Source organism: Camarhynchus parvulus, chromosome 15 (genome assembly GCF_901933205.1).
Source record: "Camarhynchus parvulus chromosome 15, STF_HiC, whole genome shotgun sequence".
Taxonomy (NCBI): Eukaryota; Metazoa; Chordata; class Aves; order Passeriformes; family Thraupidae; genus Camarhynchus; species Camarhynchus parvulus.
Window position 1 is genome coordinate 11,065,023 of NC_044585.1, and position 20,590 is coordinate 11,085,612.

Sequence of the window (20,590 nt, forward strand, 5' to 3'; positions counted from 1 at the left end):
GGCACAGATGGTGAGATTATTTTTACAGCAAGTTTTAGCTCCAAGTGAAAGCTCTGTATGTGCAGACTAGAAATTCCACAGGAAAGCTGGAAAAGAAGTCTGGTTACATGCAGACAGAAGCTTCTCAAACTAGGAAGGAAACCTCCCCAGAAGAGGTGCCTACAGACTATCCCTGCACTTCCAGACTGAACATGCAGCAAGAGCAGCCACTTCTGCAGTATTTTTGTATTGCACCTTCAGAGAATTAAAGAGTTTAAAATTCCCTGCTCATCCAAGCAATCTCCATCCCTGTAAGCAACTGCTTGTCCCACCAACCTCTCGTGCATCTCACACGTGCTGCCAACACCCTGAGAAAGGATATAAGGATGGAAAACCCAGAGGGTGTCATTGAGCCAGTCCATACCGTTGTCCTGCTGTAACAAGCGGTCGTATGTGATGCACATGAACTTGATGTCCTCCTCGTCAATGCCTCCATTCCAGATGTCGTACAGAATGGTCATCTCCTCAAACTCGGAGCGCGGCCTGAACTGCGGCTGGGGCGGGGAATACTCGGGGGAAGGGATCACTGGCAGCTCCTCAGATTTCTTCTGCCTCCGCCACTGGCGCTTGGGCTTCGCGTGAGCCTCCTCTTCCTTGAAGTCTTCGTTCCACTGGTTCTCCAGTTCCTTGAATGGCAGCTTCTCTGCAACTGTCTCAGCTGCTATTTTCTCGTGGAAACTGTCATTCCTGAAGTCCAGGGTGATGGCTTCAGGGTCTTTCAGTCCATAGTAGGCATCAGGATGCCCACTCAGCAGCTCTTTGCCCACAGCACCTTCCACCAAGGCCACTGGCATGGGAGGAGGTTCTATGGTTTTGCCCGAGTACACATCCAGCGACAGGACAGAAGGTGGGGACCGCCTCGGCCGACCCGGCCTCCTTTTGGGAAGAACAGAAGGTGGTGGTGGGGGAGGAAGAATAGAAGCCCCAGGGGGTACTTCTGGGGAGAGCAAACCAGGTTTTACTTCTGCCTTGCATTCCTCGATGGGCATTCTTCCATCTCCATGCATGCACGGCAGGGCTGCTACAGGTATTGGCTCATCAGGTGGCAAAGCCATGTCCATGTGGAAATCTGCCTGTGGGGGGCTGGCAAAGGGGATAGGGGAAGGAACACTGTTCATGCTGATCGTAAGGGAAGCACCAAGAGGCTCTTTAAAGGTTTTCTCTTCTAGCTCATCCTCTGACTGTTTCTTGCCAGGCAGAAGGCAAGGAATGGTAGCACCAGCCTCTGGGAAAGTAGGCGTGAAATTGAAATCTCTCCCAGGAGTCCGAGGAATGCCACTATTAATGCCAGGGGATTGGGATGGGTAGGAAAAGGGGCTCCCTGGGACTTGAGGGGAACTGAGGGTCAAGCTGCTTCCTGTAAGGGGAGCATCACTTCCTGGCGTGGCTGGAACAGTGTCCGTGCTCTGCGACTTCGTGAGGGGATGTGAAGACTTGGCCAAAATGTCCCGCCCAGGAGTCCTGGGAATCTCCTCTTCCACGGATGTTTTGGTCACCATTAATTGTTCAGGGAACTTTTCTGGAGGGACTAAAGACTCTTCCTTGCCGGGAGTGGATGGCAAGGGAAGCATGGAGGATGGCACCTTGTGGGCTGGCAGCAGGACAGTCTCAGTGTCCGAGTGGATCAGCACCTCCCGCCCCGGTGTGCGCGGCAGCCGCTCCTCCTCCTCCGCTGCCGACGGCGGCTTGGCTTTGACTCGGCCTTCCAAGCTGCTCTCCTCAGACTTGCCAAAGAAGCTGCTTTTGCTGGGCAGAGGTTCTCCAAAGACTCCTCCTGGAGCAGAGATACAGAGAGACGCCTCCTCATCTTGAGATTCAGGCTTTGGACCTTCCTGTACCTCTGGCTCCAGCATGGGAGTGGGTTCGGGCTCTTCCTCTGAAAGGGGAACAGAGAGGAGAATCAGGAGCTTTGGTTCCTCTCTTACTTGGTTACTTGCCACTTGCTAGTAAAGACATGTTTAAGATGCCACAATTAAAATACAGCTCAATTCCACTGGGAGGCTTTAAAACTCCAGTGCTTTACATTTTGGAGGCACAGAGTGTAGAGTAATTAGACACTACCAGACACTTTCCTAATGGATCATAAAAAACCCACACTATTAATTTGAGGATTAACTACGACACAGACCAGAACGAAGGTTTCTCTGCTTTCAAAAGCCCTGACAACCTTCTGTACAGACATTAAAGGAATGAGTGGATTGTGGGGTGAGGACTTTGGAGGAGAGCTGTCAGAGCCCAGAGCTATCACCTTTTCTAATGTGGGAACTAAACTAAATTGCAGGCCAAGGAGCATCCTCAGCTCTCCAAGGAGGGAATGGTGAAGGGAATGGCTGAACACTCCTGAACAACTCATGAAGCAAACGGGAAGCCCTTGTAATGGATGAGGACACACTCACATGGTATCAATGAGGCAATTTATATGCTGCTCTCCCTGCAGCAGCCTCATTTGTCTGGAGTTTATTTACCCACTTAGGGCCAGGTCCAAAAGGAATCAACGGTGAATCTTGTTAGGCAGCTCAAAATAACATTTTCAAGGGGGAGAACGAAAGGAGGTGAAAAGGCCTAGAGTGGGAAGGGAGGCATTCCCCATTTGTGCTGAACAAACCAGGGCTGCTGGAGAAGGGTCTGAGTCTTGCAACTCCTGTATGAGCTGGGTTGCTCAAGAACAATGCTGCAGTTTGAGTTTGTTCCTACAGCTTACCTGGAAAGCTCCTTACACATGTCAAATTGCTCAAATACAGGTGTCTCCAAATTTATGTTCTTTCAGCACACTGACCTGCTCTAGAAAGGATTCATGCAAAACCAGTTCCTCTTTGCCCTGCCCAGTCTAACATTTTACCTCTTTGTGACTCTCAGATTTTGCAGCAGCCAAGGAGTGACACCCTGTGCAGGGACTGGATTTCCAGCTCTCCAAGTGGCAAAACCCTGCCCAGTCCTCAGACACCAGAGCTGCCCAAAGCTTCACAGCAGGCCCCACCAGATCTGCCCTCCCTGTTGGCTCCAATTTTAACCTTTAGATTTCCCCCAGTTGCCAAATCACTCAAGCTTTATGATCTCACTCCTGTTCTAGTAAAAAGTTTCCAATTTCCTTGGTTCAAGTACAACTCTGTATTGATTGAAGACAATTTCCTTCTTCCAGGAAACTACTGAGTATCACTCATTTAAAAGGAGCAGGTGACAAAACCACCCACAAATAATATTGGGAACCATAGAGAACTCTGAGACTCCACTCACCTGCCCCATGCAGCTTCCCTGTCACATCCTGCTTTGATATTAAAACCAAAATGAGCCAGGAGTGGCATTCCTGTTCTGTTTTAGCAGCCATGGCTTTTCTATCTTGAGCTTCAGCCACCACACCACCCGATCAGTCACCCTCAGATGATGACAACTGTTGAGTTCCTCTAGGACTCCAACTAAACTGGCCCAGGATAAGATTCTGGATACAGTAACCACAGTATTTTTAGTAGCAGATGGCTCATGTAAAGCTCCTTACTAGGAAGGAAAGTTCAGCACAGACCTCTTTCCCTGTACAGATAATCCCTAGCCTAGAGCCAAGACTGGAAGAAGAAAGAGAACAAGGGAAATACAAACCCATATTGGATACTGGGAGAAAATTTACTTGGAAACATAACAAAATGCCAAAGCACATGGAAGGGCATACCTGGCCTACAGATGGGAGAGAGTGCAAGCTTTGTCTCCTGGTCTCTTTCCAAAACCAAATGTTTCAGAGTTTCAGCAGCAACAGAAGCCCCAAGGACTTGGCCACACTCACTATCCCCTGCCTTGATTTCTTCACTGCCTTCATCTTTCACTGCCAAAGCTGGCTCAGCAAGTCCCAGGCCTGTTGCATCCATGTAGTCATCCACAGGATACAGGTCCAAAATAGTCTCCCTCTCATCATCAGGAAGCTCATGACCAGCAGGCTCCTGCTCTGGCTCAGCAACCATGGCTTCTCTGCCTTGATCTTCAGCCACCTCTTCCTCCTCTTCTTCCTCCTCCTCTTCATCATCATCATCATCCTCCTCATCTTCATCATCTGAGTCTGAACTTGACTCGAATTCAGAGGAGTCCTCACTCTCATCAGATGATTCAGCTTCAGCCTTGGAAGACGAGGGACTTGCTACATCTGCAAGAACAAACTGCCATTAGTTCTGCTTTCTGCCTTTAATAATCAATCAGGGGCAAATATCCCTTCCCCTGTAAAAGTGTGGAAACAGCAGCACCAGCAGCAGGTGGCTTTGAAGGCGTGGCCTCCCAATTCACTTATTTTTGCAGAGATTTATAAATCCTGTCCCTTGCAACAATCACCATACAACATGGGAGCGGTAGTGCTGCCTGGCACCTCCCACCTGGGTCTCTTGGTGTATTGTATCTTTTACTAAGATTTTCTGCTGCCTTTACACATGGCCTTAAAAAGTGGAAACTACCACCTGCCAGAGCAGGAACTGATTGATAGGACAGAGTTATTAGCAGCCAATTTACCCTTTTCAGAAATCTGGTCCCTTCTCCCCCAGCCACTCCTGTTTCTCAAAATAAGCACACATTTAGCTGGGCTTGAGACCAGTGCCCCTGTGGCTGGGTTGGGCTGAGATCAGGTAGGGACTGGAGGGCTCAAAAAGGACCCACTGACTGAGGGATCATGGAAACCTCACAGGTATTAATTAAAAATATCTCTCTGCATTATATTGTGTAAAACTGCCCAGTGAAAGGAGGTACACAAGCAACAAAATCAGCTCACAAAGGCAGAAGGGAGACCACAGCTGACCCAAAGGTGACACTTGCTGCTTCCACTGCAGCTCCTTACCCTCCTCGGAGTCCTGCTCCTCCTCCTTGTCACTTGTGTCTATGCCTGTCTCCTCCTCATCATCTTCATCCTCGTCTTCGTCATCTTCATCCTCATCATCTTCATCCTCCTCATCCTCCTCTTCCTCCTTTGCAAGAAAGATTACCAAAAATGAACAGTGAGCCTGTGACCTGGCTGTCAGTGCAGTAACCACCAGGGACTCTCAGGGAGGCTGTCAGAGAACCTGAAGAGGGAGTGACCTGACAGAGCTCTGTAAGGACAGACAGACCCCACCAGGAGCACTCATCTCCCAGAAAAGGGACCTTTGGCACTTGGCATTACCAGGCCCCCCTTTTAATGGCAGACAGCACTGAAACTGCAGCCTCACACCAACATACCTTGCCAGGTGCTGCTTTCACCAAGCCTCCCTCTTCTTCCTGCTCCTCTTCCTTCTCTGAGGAGGACTCTTCCTCTTTCCCTGATGTCTCATCTCCCTCCTCTCCCTCGCTGTCGAGCTCCAATGGCCTTGCTGGTCGCCGTCGCAGCCCCACAGACTCTGCGTCCTTCTTTGACAGGTCAGATGTTGTATCAGAAGCATCCCTGTCCCTCTCCGACTCTGAGGAGCAAAAGCAACAGAAATTACCATCAAATACCTTGGAAAGGACAGAAAGACTTAACTACATAAGGGAAACTTCTTCTTTGGGAAGTTGGAAGTTAGGAGCAACGTGCCCGTGTGGTGTGAGGGTCCCCAGGCCTACAGGGACTTGCTGATGTCACAGTGAAATGTGACATCAGCAAAATGTGGGTGGTCAAAGCTGACAGGAGACACAGCATGAGTGAAGTCAGGACAGGCAACTTGAATTTAATGGTTTTTTGTTTCATTTTTTGGCTTCAAAACCACTTGTTAATCTGAACCAATTTCTACATGAACTCACGTGCAAAACAAAGGGAATTCAAAGCTTTGTCTCCTCTTTACTCTTCCCTGGTTATAGGAAATAATGTTAAGATATTTTCAAACAGATTTTTCTGGCAAATAACTTTGGTTTCCTTTTCAAATCAAATGCAGAGCAAACTGTTACGTGCTTCCTCCTACCACATCCTAGGGAGCTGTGAGCACACTCCAAAGAGCCCATGAACCCATCTGAGCTCCTTCTGCTGGGGCCCAGCACAGCTAAAATAGGTTATGAGTTATTCTTAAAATGTGGGTCTTAAACTTCCCACCAGTGAATTTCAGATAATTGAACCCAGAGGGGCCATGGCCCAGCTGATCAGAGCTCTGTGAGAAGCAGGGTTTGGCTCAGATCCTTGACTCTGTGTTTAACTGTAAGTGAGCACACTGCTGTGAAGTTTAAAGGATTCAGCTTGGTGGGGTTTGCATCTGCTCCTGAGTTTCAAACAAATGCACTTTGCAAACCTTCATCTTCATCATCCACAGAAGTAGAAGGCCGGATTCTCTTCTGATCTCCCGCTGAGGCAGCTTCAGGTGGCTCCTTTCTTTTCACCTGAACAAAAGACACAATTAGCATTTCTGAAAGTTTAGAAACAGCAGAAATCAACTTCTTAAGCAAATTGCCACTTCTTTACTTTGCTGTGGTCACAGCAGAAACCAAGGGCCACTTCCCAGCTCTTGATCTCTTTATTTGCTTGCAAACAGAATTTCACTCTGAATGAAACTCTACCCCTTCAATTTGCATGAAAACACCCTGGGTACCAGCATGGTGCATGTCATCACCAGGTACTTTGGGGATGACAGAGAAAACTCTTGACAAATCCATGTGTCTGAGATTGTAGTAGAACACAACGAGAGCCTAAGCCCAGGGCATCTTAAAGAACCTCAAAGCAAGTTTTACTCTAAATAGAGACTGGAGAATCTCTTGTCCCAAACCTTTTACTTGCACCTTCAGTGCATTCAAAAATCCTAATTTCAAGGAAGCTTTCTACACTCACCTACCCCAAACTTCGCTTAAGATACTTTTAATTTTTAATGTAAATGCTTTTCAAAATGGATACTCTGCGCTTCTGAGGAGACAGAGTTTAAGCAAACTTCAGGTGAGACTCAGCTGCCAAACCATCAGAGATTCCAAACGGAACAGTAACTGTGTAAAGCACCATGAGCATGCATGTATTTTTATGGACATGCTGAAATGCTGTGTCCTAAAGACAGGGAGATCCTCTACAGCCAATTCACACAAGGGGAGGATGAAAAGGGAACAGAGGGTCCTTGCTCTGGTCCTGGGGGTCAGAAGCAACCCCTTGAGTGAACAGAGAGCAGGATGAACAGCCTGAGGGCTCTGGGGCACAAACCTAGCGAGGTCTGTCCTCCTAAGGCTCCTCTGGGGGATGGCAGCACAAGGAAGAGTTTTTGTTTTCACCTTGAAGGATGGCAGGCGGATAGCCCCTCGTAAGCCGATGCCCAAGCCGATGGCCTCGTAGCCCAGCCCTTCTCCTTTGTTCCAGTTCTCCAGGAGACAAGAGGCCATTCGATCCTTTGGCTTTGGTTTTTCCTCCACTTCTCCTCCAGACTTCACTGGAGTGAGAGATGCCTGCAACAGAGAAGGCACATTTGAGAGGGGAAGTTTCCTGGGAAGGACACAAAGTCTGGAAACCATTTAAACAGTTGAGGTTTGGGAAATATCACTGCCCTGCCCAGGCATCAGTTTCTTTGAGGGCATCTGAAGGTGCCCCACACCTGAAAGGAACAAGAGCTGCACAGAATAACACAAATAACTGGAGCGTGCTTTAGGCAAGTCAGCCCAACAATGTGTTATCTACCTTCTCTTGCTAACCCACATAACTGAAAGCAACTCCAGACCTTCCAGTTGGGAATACCTTCCTTCTGTTGAGCGCAAGGCCAAATATAGTGCATCAAAAATCACACACAACCCAGTGTTTCCTTAGCAACCAGAGCCCCAGTCCACAAAACCTGCCAGAAGGCTCCAGTCCTGGGAGCGGCAAAAATATTTAGGCAAAACACCAAAGGGTCTCCAAAATAGACACACAGCCTCAACAAATCCTTTTTCACCAGAGCTGAGGTGTGAAGCAAGAGCAGGAATTCAGACATCTGCAGCTGTGGAGAGGTGGACAAGCCAGGAGAATGTCACACATGGTGGCACATCGCGTTCTGCCCAAGGCAGGGGCACTGGAGGTGACACTCACCTGCATCAGCCCAGGGCACAACACCCCAAACAGTTTCTCCTGCACATCCTAACAGAGCTCACAGGCTGAAGGGGGCTGTAATCACCAGAGGCAGCACAAACTCAGCTCTCCTGCTAATTAGGGACAAGACTAATGGGAGTATCAGGCAGGGAATCCAAGCAGCAGCACTCTGTGGCCAGGATGCCTGGTTACTCCTGGCACTCTGCTTAATGCATCTTGCTCAGGCTTTCAAACCTAAACCCACCACGAGATCTGGGAACAAAGAAAAGCCTTCCCCTAGCTCAGGCAGGAAAGGTCCATGGAATGTGCTGCCTTCCCCAGCAATGTGCTCCTTTCACAGCTTTCACCCCTCACATTTTCCACCCTGCCTGACCCAGGACACCAGATTTATCCTTGAGCCTTCCCACCCTTTTCCTAGGGCATGATGCCTCTTGGAAGTTACTCAGCTGCCAGAGCTGGAATCAATCAATCAATCAATCAGTCAGTCAGCTGCCTTTGATGGAACAGTGTGATGGCAGAGCACATGAGGAACTGACCTCCAGCTGCCACCAAGGAGCCCAGTAACCCCCCCCTCACACACACACAGACACCAGCAATGGGAAGGTACAGTTAAATATTCAGTTTAAGCTGAATATTCGTATTTTGTTGTCTGCAAAACCAGGCAACTTGTGCCTGAGAAGGAATCCTGTCCCACCCCAATGCCAGGGGTGCCCAGTCCTAGCAGAAAGCTCTGAAATCTATGAGGTTTTTCTGCACACAACAGTAGCACATGCCCTGGGGCAGAAAGGGTTCTGGCATCTCTGTTCCTGGACAGAAAGCACACGTGGTTTTCCATGCAGCAATTTCACATTTTCAATTACACTGCTCACATCCAACATAACCTGTGGTAAGGACTGTGGTGAGCTGCTGTGGTACAGTCAGCTTCCCTTCCCAAAATGGCTTATAAACCCCAGGTGAGGGAAGAACACCCCAAATCCAGCCATCACTTGGGATGTCAGAGAGCCTGAAGATCTGCCTCAACTTGCTTCTGCTCCTTCACCACAAATGTCTGGTTTAAAACAATTTCTTGAGTGTTTAAGTCGCTGTTTTTGCAACTATTTGCTGGATCTGTTTCCTTCATTGCCCTGGAAACTCATGGGCCTCCTCCAAGACTGTCAGCACACGCTTGCTGGCAGGAGAAAAGCTCTGAGCATTAGTCAGGAGGAAGGGACGGGGTTTCTGCTGCACGTCACGGCAGCCAGCTCTAAGCCACAGTGAATTACACTGTCACAAAACAGCTGCTAAGCAGCAGCATTACCAACCCCTCCAGAAAGCCAAAGAGCTCTCCCAGGCACCAGAGTTAACACACAACTGGTCTACAAAAACAGGTGGTGAGGACACTGCTCTGAAAACTGACATCTGAAACAGACCTACCTGCAGGTTGTGGTTTGTTTTGTTATTTTTACAGTAATTCACTGCAATGGTAATTTTGAGGCTTGCATTAACCTTTCTGTAGTGTTAGGTTTTTGGGTAGTGACAAATTCACCACACATTAAATCACAGTTTGCTGGCTGAGGTACACTTCAAATTGGGTGAGAAAAGGATCAGAGGATTCATGCAAAGCTGTTTTCTCAACTAATCCCTGGAACTCTCAGTGTATTTGGCCAATGTTCAGCTTTTGAGTTAACTGCTGCCTTGTACATGCACTGGGGAGGGGGCAGAACTGGAAATACCCACAAATCTCACTCCACAAAGTGGGGAACACAAGACAGAGGCTTGGTGGTTTCCAACATTCCTCTTGTATCTGACCTTAATTTTTTGGAGCTGAACTTCATCTTCCTCTTGCGCATGAAAATTTAGGGGTTTGGGTTTTTTAAAGTCAGCTCCAGACCCCTGCTGACCCCACACACACTGGCCACAAGCACTAAGAACAGCTCTCCCCAGGACCCAACATGTGAAAACTCACTTTTGCCAGACGCTCCTTCTTGTCCCACCAATCATCAAACGCCCGGAATGCCACCACTTCGACCATCTTGCGATTCAGGTCCCTTTTCATGATGGCCTTCAGCTCCTTCACTATGACCAGGAGAACTCCATCCACTGTGGCTTTGTGGGGATCTTCCTTCTTGGGCTCATAGCCCGGGGGTGGAACTGAGGGGTCAAACTTGGGCAGAGGCGGCCACTGCTGCCCGCGGGCAAGAGCGGCTCCCATGGAGAAGGGGCGGTAGGGAGGGAGATTCACAAACTGCATCCGGCCCGTCATGAAGGGCGGGTACTGGTACGTGTTCTGCGCCTGCATCATGCGGCTCAGCATCTGAGTTTGCATCTGGAAGGACATGGGCATGCCGCCCCACTGGTTGCCCAGGACGCTGATCATATCCACCTGCATGACTGGGAACATGCCGGGGTGGAAGGGGGGCAGCGGGGGCAGGATGTGGGGCGGGGGCACCCCGGGCGGGGCGGGCAGCGGTGGCGGGGGCACCGTCACGGCCGGGTGGGTGGGTGGTGGTGGTGGGGGCAGCGGCGGGGGCATGGGGAAGCCTGGCTGTGGAGGAGGAGGAGGAGGAGGAGGAAGAGGAGGGAATCCCGGTGGTGGCAGCGGGGGGATGGATGGGGCCATCACGGCCGTGTTGCTGACGGAGGAGTTCACCACAATGGTTTTGGCACATTCCGCGCTGGTGATGGGCGCAGGGTTGGTCTCGTCGTCAGAGATTTCCATGTCCTCCCCTGAGGAATGCTGACCCTGCCACAAAAGAGAGAGAAAAGGTGACGAGCACATTCTCTTTACATTAAATACCACAGTGCTGCGCTGCTTCAAACAAAAGCTAAGTTTAACACACATTTTAATTGGGAACGGAGAAAAGCGAGCGATGCTCTGAAAAGACAGGGCCCACTGTGCAGCTGGTGCCTATTGAAGCTTTTCTCTTCCGTGTCAGACCTCAGGAATTGGAGAGGTAAAAGCTTTCTAAAAGAGCATCAGCACCAACTGAACAAAACCCTCAGCTTCTATGGAGCACGAGGAATTGCTCCCATGCTTGGTGAAATGCACACAATCCAAACATCCTTCACTGCAAGATACATTATCTCTTATTTGCATCTAGTACTCCTAGGTATATTACACCATGAGTTTTTATTCCTTAGTTTTTCCATGCACAAATATTTATCCTGTTTTTTTAATTATAATCCCTGGCTCATTTGCTGTGAATTCCTAACCTCTAATTGTGGAAACACAATACCTCCACAAGGTTGCTGCTGCTACTAAAGGTTGTCCTGACTAGACCACAGCAATTCACATGGGAAAAAAGAACCCCAAATCTGGTTAAATTGCTTTTAAACATCAAAGTCATAAATGCTGGGATTCAAAGACATAGCTCACATTGTGTTTTTGGACAAAATGAATACTTTACTAGACACAAGAAACACAGATTTGTATAAAATGCTAAAACTATGTCCTAGCTCTGCTGCCAAAGGGATGGAAACCAGATTAAAACAGAGGGTGCCAGCTTGCTCTGGAGTTTCAAAGCTACCTGACTAGGTCTTGTACAAAAGAAAAGTCTCAGGAACTACCTCCATCCTTAACAGCATATGGTCACACCTGCACTCTGTGTCCTACAGGCACTTCAGTCCTCAAGGTGTCTCCAGCACCAAGAATCCACATGCACGACTGTCACATCCCTGATAGGAAATACAGTAACCAAATACTGCTGGAAGACATATCCACAGTGTGACAGTTCATCTAGGAAACACGAATGGGGCTGATCTCTGACTGGAGTGATGACAGCAGACAGGACAGGGTCCCTGGAACCTCCAAACAAATGTCTCACATTGGTGATGTCAGTGAAGAACCCCCCTGTGTTCCCCAGCCCAGGGCACAGCAGGAATGCTGCTCCGGGCCAGAGCCCTCCCGCTGCCCTGGGAGCCAGGAAGAGATCTCCATCAAGTGCCTCTCTCTGTCACAATCCTGACAAGAGTTTTGGAACCCGTTGGCTGTTATCAGCCAAATCTGACTGTAGATCTCAAAGATATTTATTGTTTGCTCCACACTTCGTGCCAGCAGGTGCCTCTTCTGTCTGCTCTCCTAACAGTCTCCCCAGCGTGAAAGGAAAGAGCAGTATCAGACACTGGAGAACCTGGAAGTTCTGGGAAGAGCTGCTGAGGAGCAGACTTTGTTGGCAGTTTTCACATTGAAGCCGCTGTGATTTGATTCTTAACCTGTGAATTTCTTACTGCCGTATGCAAACAAAAGCAGGAGCAGCTGAGTTGACTCTGCTACAAACTGTCACTGTGTGAAACTGAGCAACCACAACTATCCAAATCACTCCAAATGTTTCCCGTTTTATCAAAGGTCATCTCTGCTACAGCAGCTACCACCAGAGAGCAGGCTGAGCACGGGGCTTGCAGCAGCAGCTGTGCAAATCCTCCAGTCCTGGCACCTCCCCTCGCCCTGGCTTCCCGCATTCCTGCGCTGCAGCACCAACTCAGCGCCTCCCGCAGCACCTGGGTCACCCCCAAAAAACCACTCACAGCTTTAGTGCCCAAAATGCCCAGCAAGGAGACACCATTCACCTGGCAAACCCTGAGCAAGAGCTACTGACCCCTGGTAATGGTGATGGAGAGGGCACTTCTCTGTAGTCACAGAGTCACTTTAGTGCATCTGTGCATGCAGGGAGAACTCCGAAGGTTGTTTGTAAACCCTAAACTGAACAGCTAAAACAGAAGTAGAGGTGATAACCCACTGCACCCAAGTCCTTCCAAAGGCCAGTTGTATCATGCCCTTGAGCTGCCCACATCTGGCTCACACCTCTCAGTGGGTCTCACACCCTGCATCCTCTCCCCAGCTGCTCTATTGCGGTCACGTCCCACGCCGAGGATGGAGAGGAATAAAAGGACATTCTGCAGTTTGAACCACTGCAGCTCCAGTGAAAGGAGCAGAGGAAGAGCAAAAAGCACGGCTGTGGCAGGTGTAAACAAGATTCCTGTGAAACAGACCCCGGTTTTCAGTAAGTGAACACAAAAGGCCCTGTTAAAAGCACTGGCTCCAACTGCAAACGCTGGATGATGCTAAAGGTTGGCGCAGGATAGAAAGCCAGGAGTGCTCAGGCTACCAAAGACAGACAAAATCAGCTCCAAGTTCACATTCATCTCATCTGATGGGATATGGAGAAAAGTCACCCCATGAGGACTCAGGGGAGACCAGCACTGAGCAGTGTCAAGCCACAAATTCTCCCCAGTGCCTCCTGCAGGACCTTGCTCCCTCCCAGTCTCCCACCCCGGAGCACCAGCAGCCCCCAGCCTGTCCCAGCCAGTCCTGCCACACCAGATTTGTGTGCTCCTGCCCATCACCCAGAACCCACTGCCATCCACACCAGCTTCTCATCAGCCTCAGTACCAATGATTGGAGTCCTGCCTGGTAAATGGGACTGATTTTCCCTCTTGAAGGAAACATCACATAGAAAAAGCCAGTCCTGAAATTGCAGAGAGGAGGCAGGACTAGCAGGATTCCATGCTTTAGGGCACAGAGCCTCCTTCATCCATACATGCCTTAATTTTTACTTAAGCTGAAATGAGAACTGCTAAAGCAATAACCAGTGATTGAAAGATTGAAAGATTTTCCTTTTTATTTTTTTCCACTTCTGGTGCTCAGATGGGTCTACAGGAAACAACAACAGATTCCCTGCTTCCTCCAATGCTGGGCTTCAACTCACCTCCACTTGCACAGTGCACACAGTCTGTGCTCCAGTTTTATCCCAGGCAAGATGGACAGGGAGAGAGAAGGAGATTAAATGGCAGGGAGAAAAGGATCAGAAAAGGCACAGGGGGTAGGGGGAAAAGAATCACAAGGTTAGGAAAGAGGTCAAACCAAAAGATCATCTACAAGGAACTCTTTAAAGAAAGTTAAGAGTAACGAATATTTAAAGCAGATGACTTTCCTGTAACTGCTTGTATCTAAGGGGGAAAAAGGCACCAAGTGAAAGAGATCAAGGCACAGATAGAAAAAGCAAGGGGAGACATAGAAAGATCTTCTGTTATTTGAATTTCTTTTCATTCACCTGTCTGAACCTGGATTTACTATGGCTGCTACCAAATACCTCTCAGGGTAGAGCTGAAAAGCACCTGTGCTGTCCTCTCAAAGAAACTGCCTTCTAGCTGGTCTCCCTCTTTGCTCTCACAAGCAGAAAAAAGTGAGCTGATAGATGACATACATACTGCTATGACAATGTCACAGCCATCATTGTAAAAAAAAAAAACCTGTGTCAATCAGTCCCAGAGCTCACCTGTCTGATTCCGAGGTCATCTGGTACAATGCCACCAGAAAATCTCTCTTCAGCCCACTGAGAGAAATGCCATTTCCAGCTAAATTAATTTGTGCTGCCATCTTTACTTTGGATTAATTAAATTAAGAGTTAGCAAAACAGGTATTTAATTATACGCATGACACATTTTTCCAAAGGTTCCTTAATGATGCAAATTTGTTGGGAGAGATTCATGTCAGCGTAACTGGTTATAAATGGCCTCATTCACTGTTCACCCAAAATGTTAATTGCCACCTTTAACACCAGCAGAGTGTGCAGAGACTCTTAAGTGAAGTGAGGGAACATCCTGGGATGCCACTCCATCAGTTGGAACAGCGACAGGGTAGAGCCACTGGCTACAGGGTATTGATCCCACCTCAGAGCCATACCCAGCACTTTGCAGGCAAATGTTAATTCCTCCAGAGATAGGAAACTACATCCTAACATCAGCATGCAGACCTGGCAGCTTCCAGCTGTGAGGAGGCTGCTCCACCCCACTGACACCATGGCAGCAATTGGGACCTTCACTGTGCACATTGCTCAGTACCTTTCTTACAGGCAGAGAAACTTCCATTTCCTTCTAAAAGGCCACCTGATAAAAGAATTTACTCATCATTTCAGAACACATTTTGAACACCATCAGCCTACAGCTCATTTCACTGAAACATTCTGCTGGTACCAGGTTACTTATATTTGAGGTAGGGAACTGTGCCACTGAGCATAGCAACTATTCTGGCATTACCTGGCTGAGCTCTGGTGCATCAAAATAATGAAATGCAGGATCGATGGCATTCAGCACAGTACAAGGGCATTAGCCTTCATGTTTTTCAATAAAGCTAGAACTTTAAAGAAGAAGGGAGTCTTGGACAAAAAAGTTTTCCTAACCTGGTTAAAGAGTCATCACTTGGTTTTGGATTAAGTCCAAGCAAGGGTTGAAAAAAAAAATCCCAAGTGATCATCTCACACTTCATCCTTACAAAAAAGCAGGGAAAGAAAAGCCTTCAGAGGTGAGGAGGAGAGGACAACTGACTGAAGAGGGTCATACAAAGTCACTAACAGACTCAAGAACAGACTGCAGGGTCCCTCTGACCTCCTACACCCCTAACTCCAGCTGCCTCCCCACGCTGGGCTCACACCAGGCTCCTCACTGCCTGTGCTCCATGTTTAATAAGGGAAACAGCCATGATCCCTGGGTGAAACCAGCTCAAGTTTTCTAACACACAATTCTCTTCCCAGACTCCTTCAGCAGAGCACATTAAAGAGAATGAGACATTTCAAACCTGCCACATTTCCTATGCCACCATCCAGAACAAAAATGAAGCCTGAGGTCACCAACCAGACACCTGCAACTCCTCCTCCAACACAACTTCACTGAAAAACTTGGCCAGAGAGTCCCATCATTCACTCTGCTAACAGACTAAATACCAAATACCTCTTGCAGCCCCAAAATTTGCAAACCCAGCGAGGGCTCCAGAGAGCATTGCTTTGCTCATTTGTAATCTGCTTTTAGCTTGCAGGTTCCCTGTTCTAGGCAAAGCACATGAGGAGGAGCCCCTTGTCTTGCTGGGAGCCCACGATGACATGGTGACATGGCAGAGGGACCTGCTGAGCATTCACACCTCGCCCTGTCAGGCGTGAACAAGGCAGACTCGGCACCTCATTTACAAGGCACACAAGTATTTTTACTTTGCTAACCATAATTACAGCCCTGCCTCGGGAAGAACATGCTCAAGGGCGGTGCTTCACTGGCACACACGGAGCACAGGAGGGCAGAGCCACTCCAGGTGGTTTGCCAGCAGTTCAGCAGCAAAAACACAGAGCAAACTGCTGCCTGCACCTTCCTCGGGGAGCTTTCCAGCCTGGTCAGGTCACTGTGCTGTCCCGAGTGCCTGTGGTGGCTCGTGGTGGCCAGCCCACCACCACTGCAGCCTGGACTGAAGCTGGATTAGGTTGCTGCCTCCTCCCCGTGGGTTAGTCAGGTATTTCAACCTCCTCTGGGCAGCTGGGAGAGCTCCTGTCCTCCTGCTGCAGTCAGAGCCCACAAGGGCAACCACAGCAGCTTCTAATTGGAACAGCTTTCTGGTGTTTGCACTATAATAAAATGCCCAGCTCAGTAATTGGCAAATGGAAATATTTACATATTACAAATCAGTGATTATAAAATATCTCCAGCGACATGTGATCCTATCTCTAGAAAAGAAGACTGCAAGGTTTTGTATAGTTATGTATTTATACAGCACTTCATAAATGAAGTCGCAAGCAAAGGCTGCAAACACACAGATCAGAGTGATGGACTCAATGCCGTGTCCTACAAAAAGGGGCACCAAAAAGGCCCTAACAGAACAGGGATTTCTCACAGAAGGAGAGACACTCCTTGGATGTTTTGGTTTCTCTAGTACCAACTGCCAAAGTACCTCTCACTACCTGAAACGGAGAATTCATCTCTCTGTGATGACAATATCCCACCTAACACACACACTGTGTTGGCTCAGGTTTGCTTTTGGTCTGGTACTTGCAGCACTTCTTTGGCACAGGCAATGCTCCCCACACCTACAGGGCTGCCCAACAAGTAAAACAAGTGACAATAATATCCAAGTGCTCATTGTAAACAAACAGCACTGCAAACACCAGCCCAATTTACGCCTCTTACTTTCCTTCTTAAGGCCAAGAGGGAACTTTGAGTTGATATCTCAAACCACAGAAGGATAGAGGGAGAATTCCCTGGAAGACCCTGTTGGTCCCAGAAGAGGGGGATAGGGATCTTGTGTCTTGTGTCTCACAATGTGCTCCATCAGGTGCTGGTCCCTAATTAGACCATCCTGCACATGGGGAGATGCCACAAGTAGTGATTTGGAAGGATGAGAATGACAGCTCAACTGGGCTGTCAGTGTAGGGCAGGAAGGGCTTTTGAGAGGAGAAGGCACATGGGGCTAATGCTAACAAAGGGAAAAGGTCTCCTCACTCACTTCCAGTATTTCCTGACACCAGGAACAGAAGTAAATTGACTTGTTTTAAGGACAGCAGGAGAGCTGGACAGCTGCCCAACAGTCCATGCCATCATCAGAAAATCTAGTGAATCAAGGTGACAAAACAAGCTAAAATGACTCCTGTAGGATGGACAGCAGTGCCAAAGAGCAATGCAGCCTCATGCAAATCCACACCACACTTCCTGCAGGCCTTCACATGCACTGAGCAGCTGAAATGGGGCTTGACACTTTGAGGCCCTGTTTCAGACTCCAGAGGGGATTATCCTGTCTCCCTGCAGGACAGTGGAATAACATCAACATCTCCATGGAAAGGAACTAAGCAGTAGCTTAAATCACTATTTCCCAAAGCAAAGCCCTTGATGTGACACAGGGCATGAAATGGTCCACACAAATCCCCATCAAAAATAGGAGAAAATTAATGCAGTGATTGAACAGGAGCACTGTACTTGGCTGTACATAGGACCTCCAGTGGCTGTAGGAAATGATGCATGGATTCTTCCTTCCAGAAGTCAAAATAGATCCTGGAGTAAGAAACACCCACCTAGGCAGCTGCTAGGCATTTCCACAAGGCTAAGAACTTCTTTCATTCAGCAAGTGGTGCAGGGAAGGACAGACAATTCTAGGTGAAGTAAGAAGAAAGAGAAGGGAAGCCCGTGTGGTACAGTCTGAGGTAAACAGATCTTCACTGATCCAGAAAAAAGGTAACTTGAGGAATGTGATCCCAAGGGGAGAACACTGAATCATCATCATTTAGTACTTTCAAAAACCCATCCTCTTGGCAAGACAGCACCACAGTCCAGTTTTCAGTGTAGATTTCAAGAGCTCACTGGAAGAGTTTCCTAGGACAGAAATCCTCAGAGCCAGGAATTAAACCAGTGGGAAAACACCTGCCTGATCTGCCTCAGCAGAAATCCTGAAGAGATGAACTAGGAAAGAGAGCTAGGCTGAGGGGGTTGCTCTGTTTGTTAGTAAGCCATCCCAAAGAGGATGGCTTCATTCAGGTCTTTCTCCCTCCCAAGAGGAGGAGGCTCTGAACTGCAAACCTCATGGCATATGATGTGGTTACACTGCTCCTGTCAGCAAGACCATTGAAGAAGGGATATTTGGAGCAGTCAGACATTACCTCTGGGCTTCCCATGCACCACAGACTCTCTGGTGTCTGCAGGGAGAGGCCAACATAACATCCTTGGGGTCCACATTCAGCAACACTGACACTGGAAACTTCCAGACACCCAGATCTGAGCGGAGACCGACACGAGCACCCAACTGGGCAGGTCACAAAACACAGTGAGAGTGTGAGATGGGAGCCCCTGGCCCCCAGCCCAGCCCAGCCCAGGGAGGCCTGGGCAGCCTGTGAGTGCTCCATGTGAGGCTGGCCTCCTGCATTATGTGCACAAATCGGAACTGGCAGGGTGATGTGTGCCAATTCAGGGCCAGCGTCATGTGGCCACGGCGTTTTTCATCACATATGAAACACCCTAAAATTGGATTTACCATCTCATGGAACCATGGCCTTTTCCCTCAAGTCTTAAGTAGATCTTATTAAGGAGGGTAAAAAAAAGGGTTTCTTTATTGGGGGAGGAGGAGGTAGGGAAAAGGAAGGAGGAAAAGAGAGGGGTGTTAACATTGGGAAGCCGTGTAACAAGGCAGGCTCTTTCCACAGCAATGGTTGTTCTGGTTTCCCTATTTTAGATGGGGGGAAGGGATAGCTGAAGAGCTATTTGCAATCTAACTTCAAAGGCTTTAGTCGGCTGGGAAGCTAAGTCATGCATAAAAGGATGGTAGAGTGGCAAGAAAATACCCCCTACAGATAAATTAGTCAGGGAATGTTCTCTGCTTTTCCCAAAGACTTTCATACAGCCTGACTGGCTTTACCCAGGTAAAGCCCTTTTCAGACACCAGGTTCAGTGATGCAGAGTTCTGGGAACTAACCAGCCAAATCCAGCAGAGGAACTGAACAGTCTCTGAAAACAGAAAGGCACTGGTACACATGCAATGGGCTCCTCTGTCATCTTCTGGCACCTCAGCTATTATTTCATTCTAAGGTCTGTCCACACACAAAAGATGCAGAGCTCAAGGCATCATCCCCTTCTCTAAAGATGCAAAGAAAAGCAAGGAATTCAGAAGAAATCACACTGTACAGAGAGAACTCAATTCCCAAAGCATTCTGTAACTCTTGCTCTTCATACTGGTGTGCAGAAATGCACTCAACGTTTCTAAAGAAGGTACTTTGCCATCAAAGATAAAGGGAACTGGCAACATTAGATCAGAGTCCACCTATAAGCAAAAAAAAAAAAACCACCCTGCAATAACTGTATGTGCAGAGTACACAGATCTCCTCAGTTCAGTGCCAGGCAGGAGCTCACATGCCAGCCCCTGACCTCACCCTCACACTTAAACCTTAGGTCAAATGGAGCCATGAATTCAGATCTTGCTACCAAGAAGGTGATAAGAAAGGAGATAGGCATGGAAAACAGTCTAGCTCCCCAGCTGATAGCAGCATATTGAAGAATAGGTTGTACACATGCTGTATTTAAACAGTTCTAATCAGCACAACTAGGCCAGTGTGATACTCTTCCCCCTTTACACAGTACTACAGTTACTGTACCCGAGGATCTGAAATCACATGGCTCCCACAGTTATGGCAGCATTGTCAGTGTCCTGTTCAGTGCTCTCTGCATTTCAGTACCAACAGTGGTTTCATTTGCAAGACCTGGATGTCCCTAACATGACCTGGGCAACACTGAGTCTCCTCAGAAGGGAGGGCAGAAATGAAGGAATTTTGGGTCTTGAAGAGGAATGGGCAAAAGAAAAGAGTTTTTGTGAGATTATTCATCAGTCTCACCCTTTAAGGCTCTCCTGCTCACTCCCACCTGCCCTCCACACTGCTCTCCTTTCAGCAGATCTGTTCTAGCCCAGCACCAGCAATTTGAAAAGAAATATGCCTGAAAGAGGAACACTGTTAATAAGGTCTTTAGGACCTTGTTATCATCCTAACTGCAGTCATGGTGGCTGCATGGTATGGTTTCAAACAAGGAAACCTGTGGCTTTCTGTTCTGGAGACATCCACCACCATCACCCCAGATAGGAAAATAGGACATCTGCTGCATTTCTGAATTCCCAGAAAAACTGCTGCAGAGAAGATGGTTCAGCCAGCCTGCAGGATGTTGACTGACAAAAAGCATTTACCCACTTTGGACAAAGCCCCCACTGGAGGCAAAGCCCCCACTGGAGGTGGCACAAATGCTCTGGGTCTGCTGGGACACAGGCTGGAGTGGCCCCAGGGAATGAGAGGCTCAGGAGACACAAACCCCCCCTGGCTGGGAGTCCTTCACAGCAGCGACCACAAGCCA

General features: G+C 48.4%; 1 protein-coding gene across 1 annotated transcript in view; it reads right to left on the reverse strand.

The window, feature by feature from the left end:
• The window catches only part of SETD1B (SET domain containing 1B, histone lysine methyltransferase), a 43,641-nt gene that overhangs the window by 3,212 nt on the left and 19,839 nt on the right, over nt 1-20,590 (reverse strand). The window contains exons 7-13 of the mRNA XM_030958669.1: nt 9,924-10,700; nt 7,195-7,365; nt 6,237-6,324; nt 5,221-5,438; nt 4,844-4,970; nt 3,701-4,165; nt 362-1,915 (exon numbers count right to left, since the gene is read on the reverse strand). Of these exons, the coding sequence (XP_030814529.1) occupies nt 362-1,915; nt 3,701-4,165; nt 4,844-4,970; nt 5,221-5,438; nt 6,237-6,324; nt 7,195-7,365; nt 9,924-10,700 (3,400 nt within the window). The remainder of the gene's footprint in view (nt 1-361; nt 1,916-3,700; nt 4,166-4,843; nt 4,971-5,220; nt 5,439-6,236; nt 6,325-7,194; nt 7,366-9,923; nt 10,701-20,590) is intronic.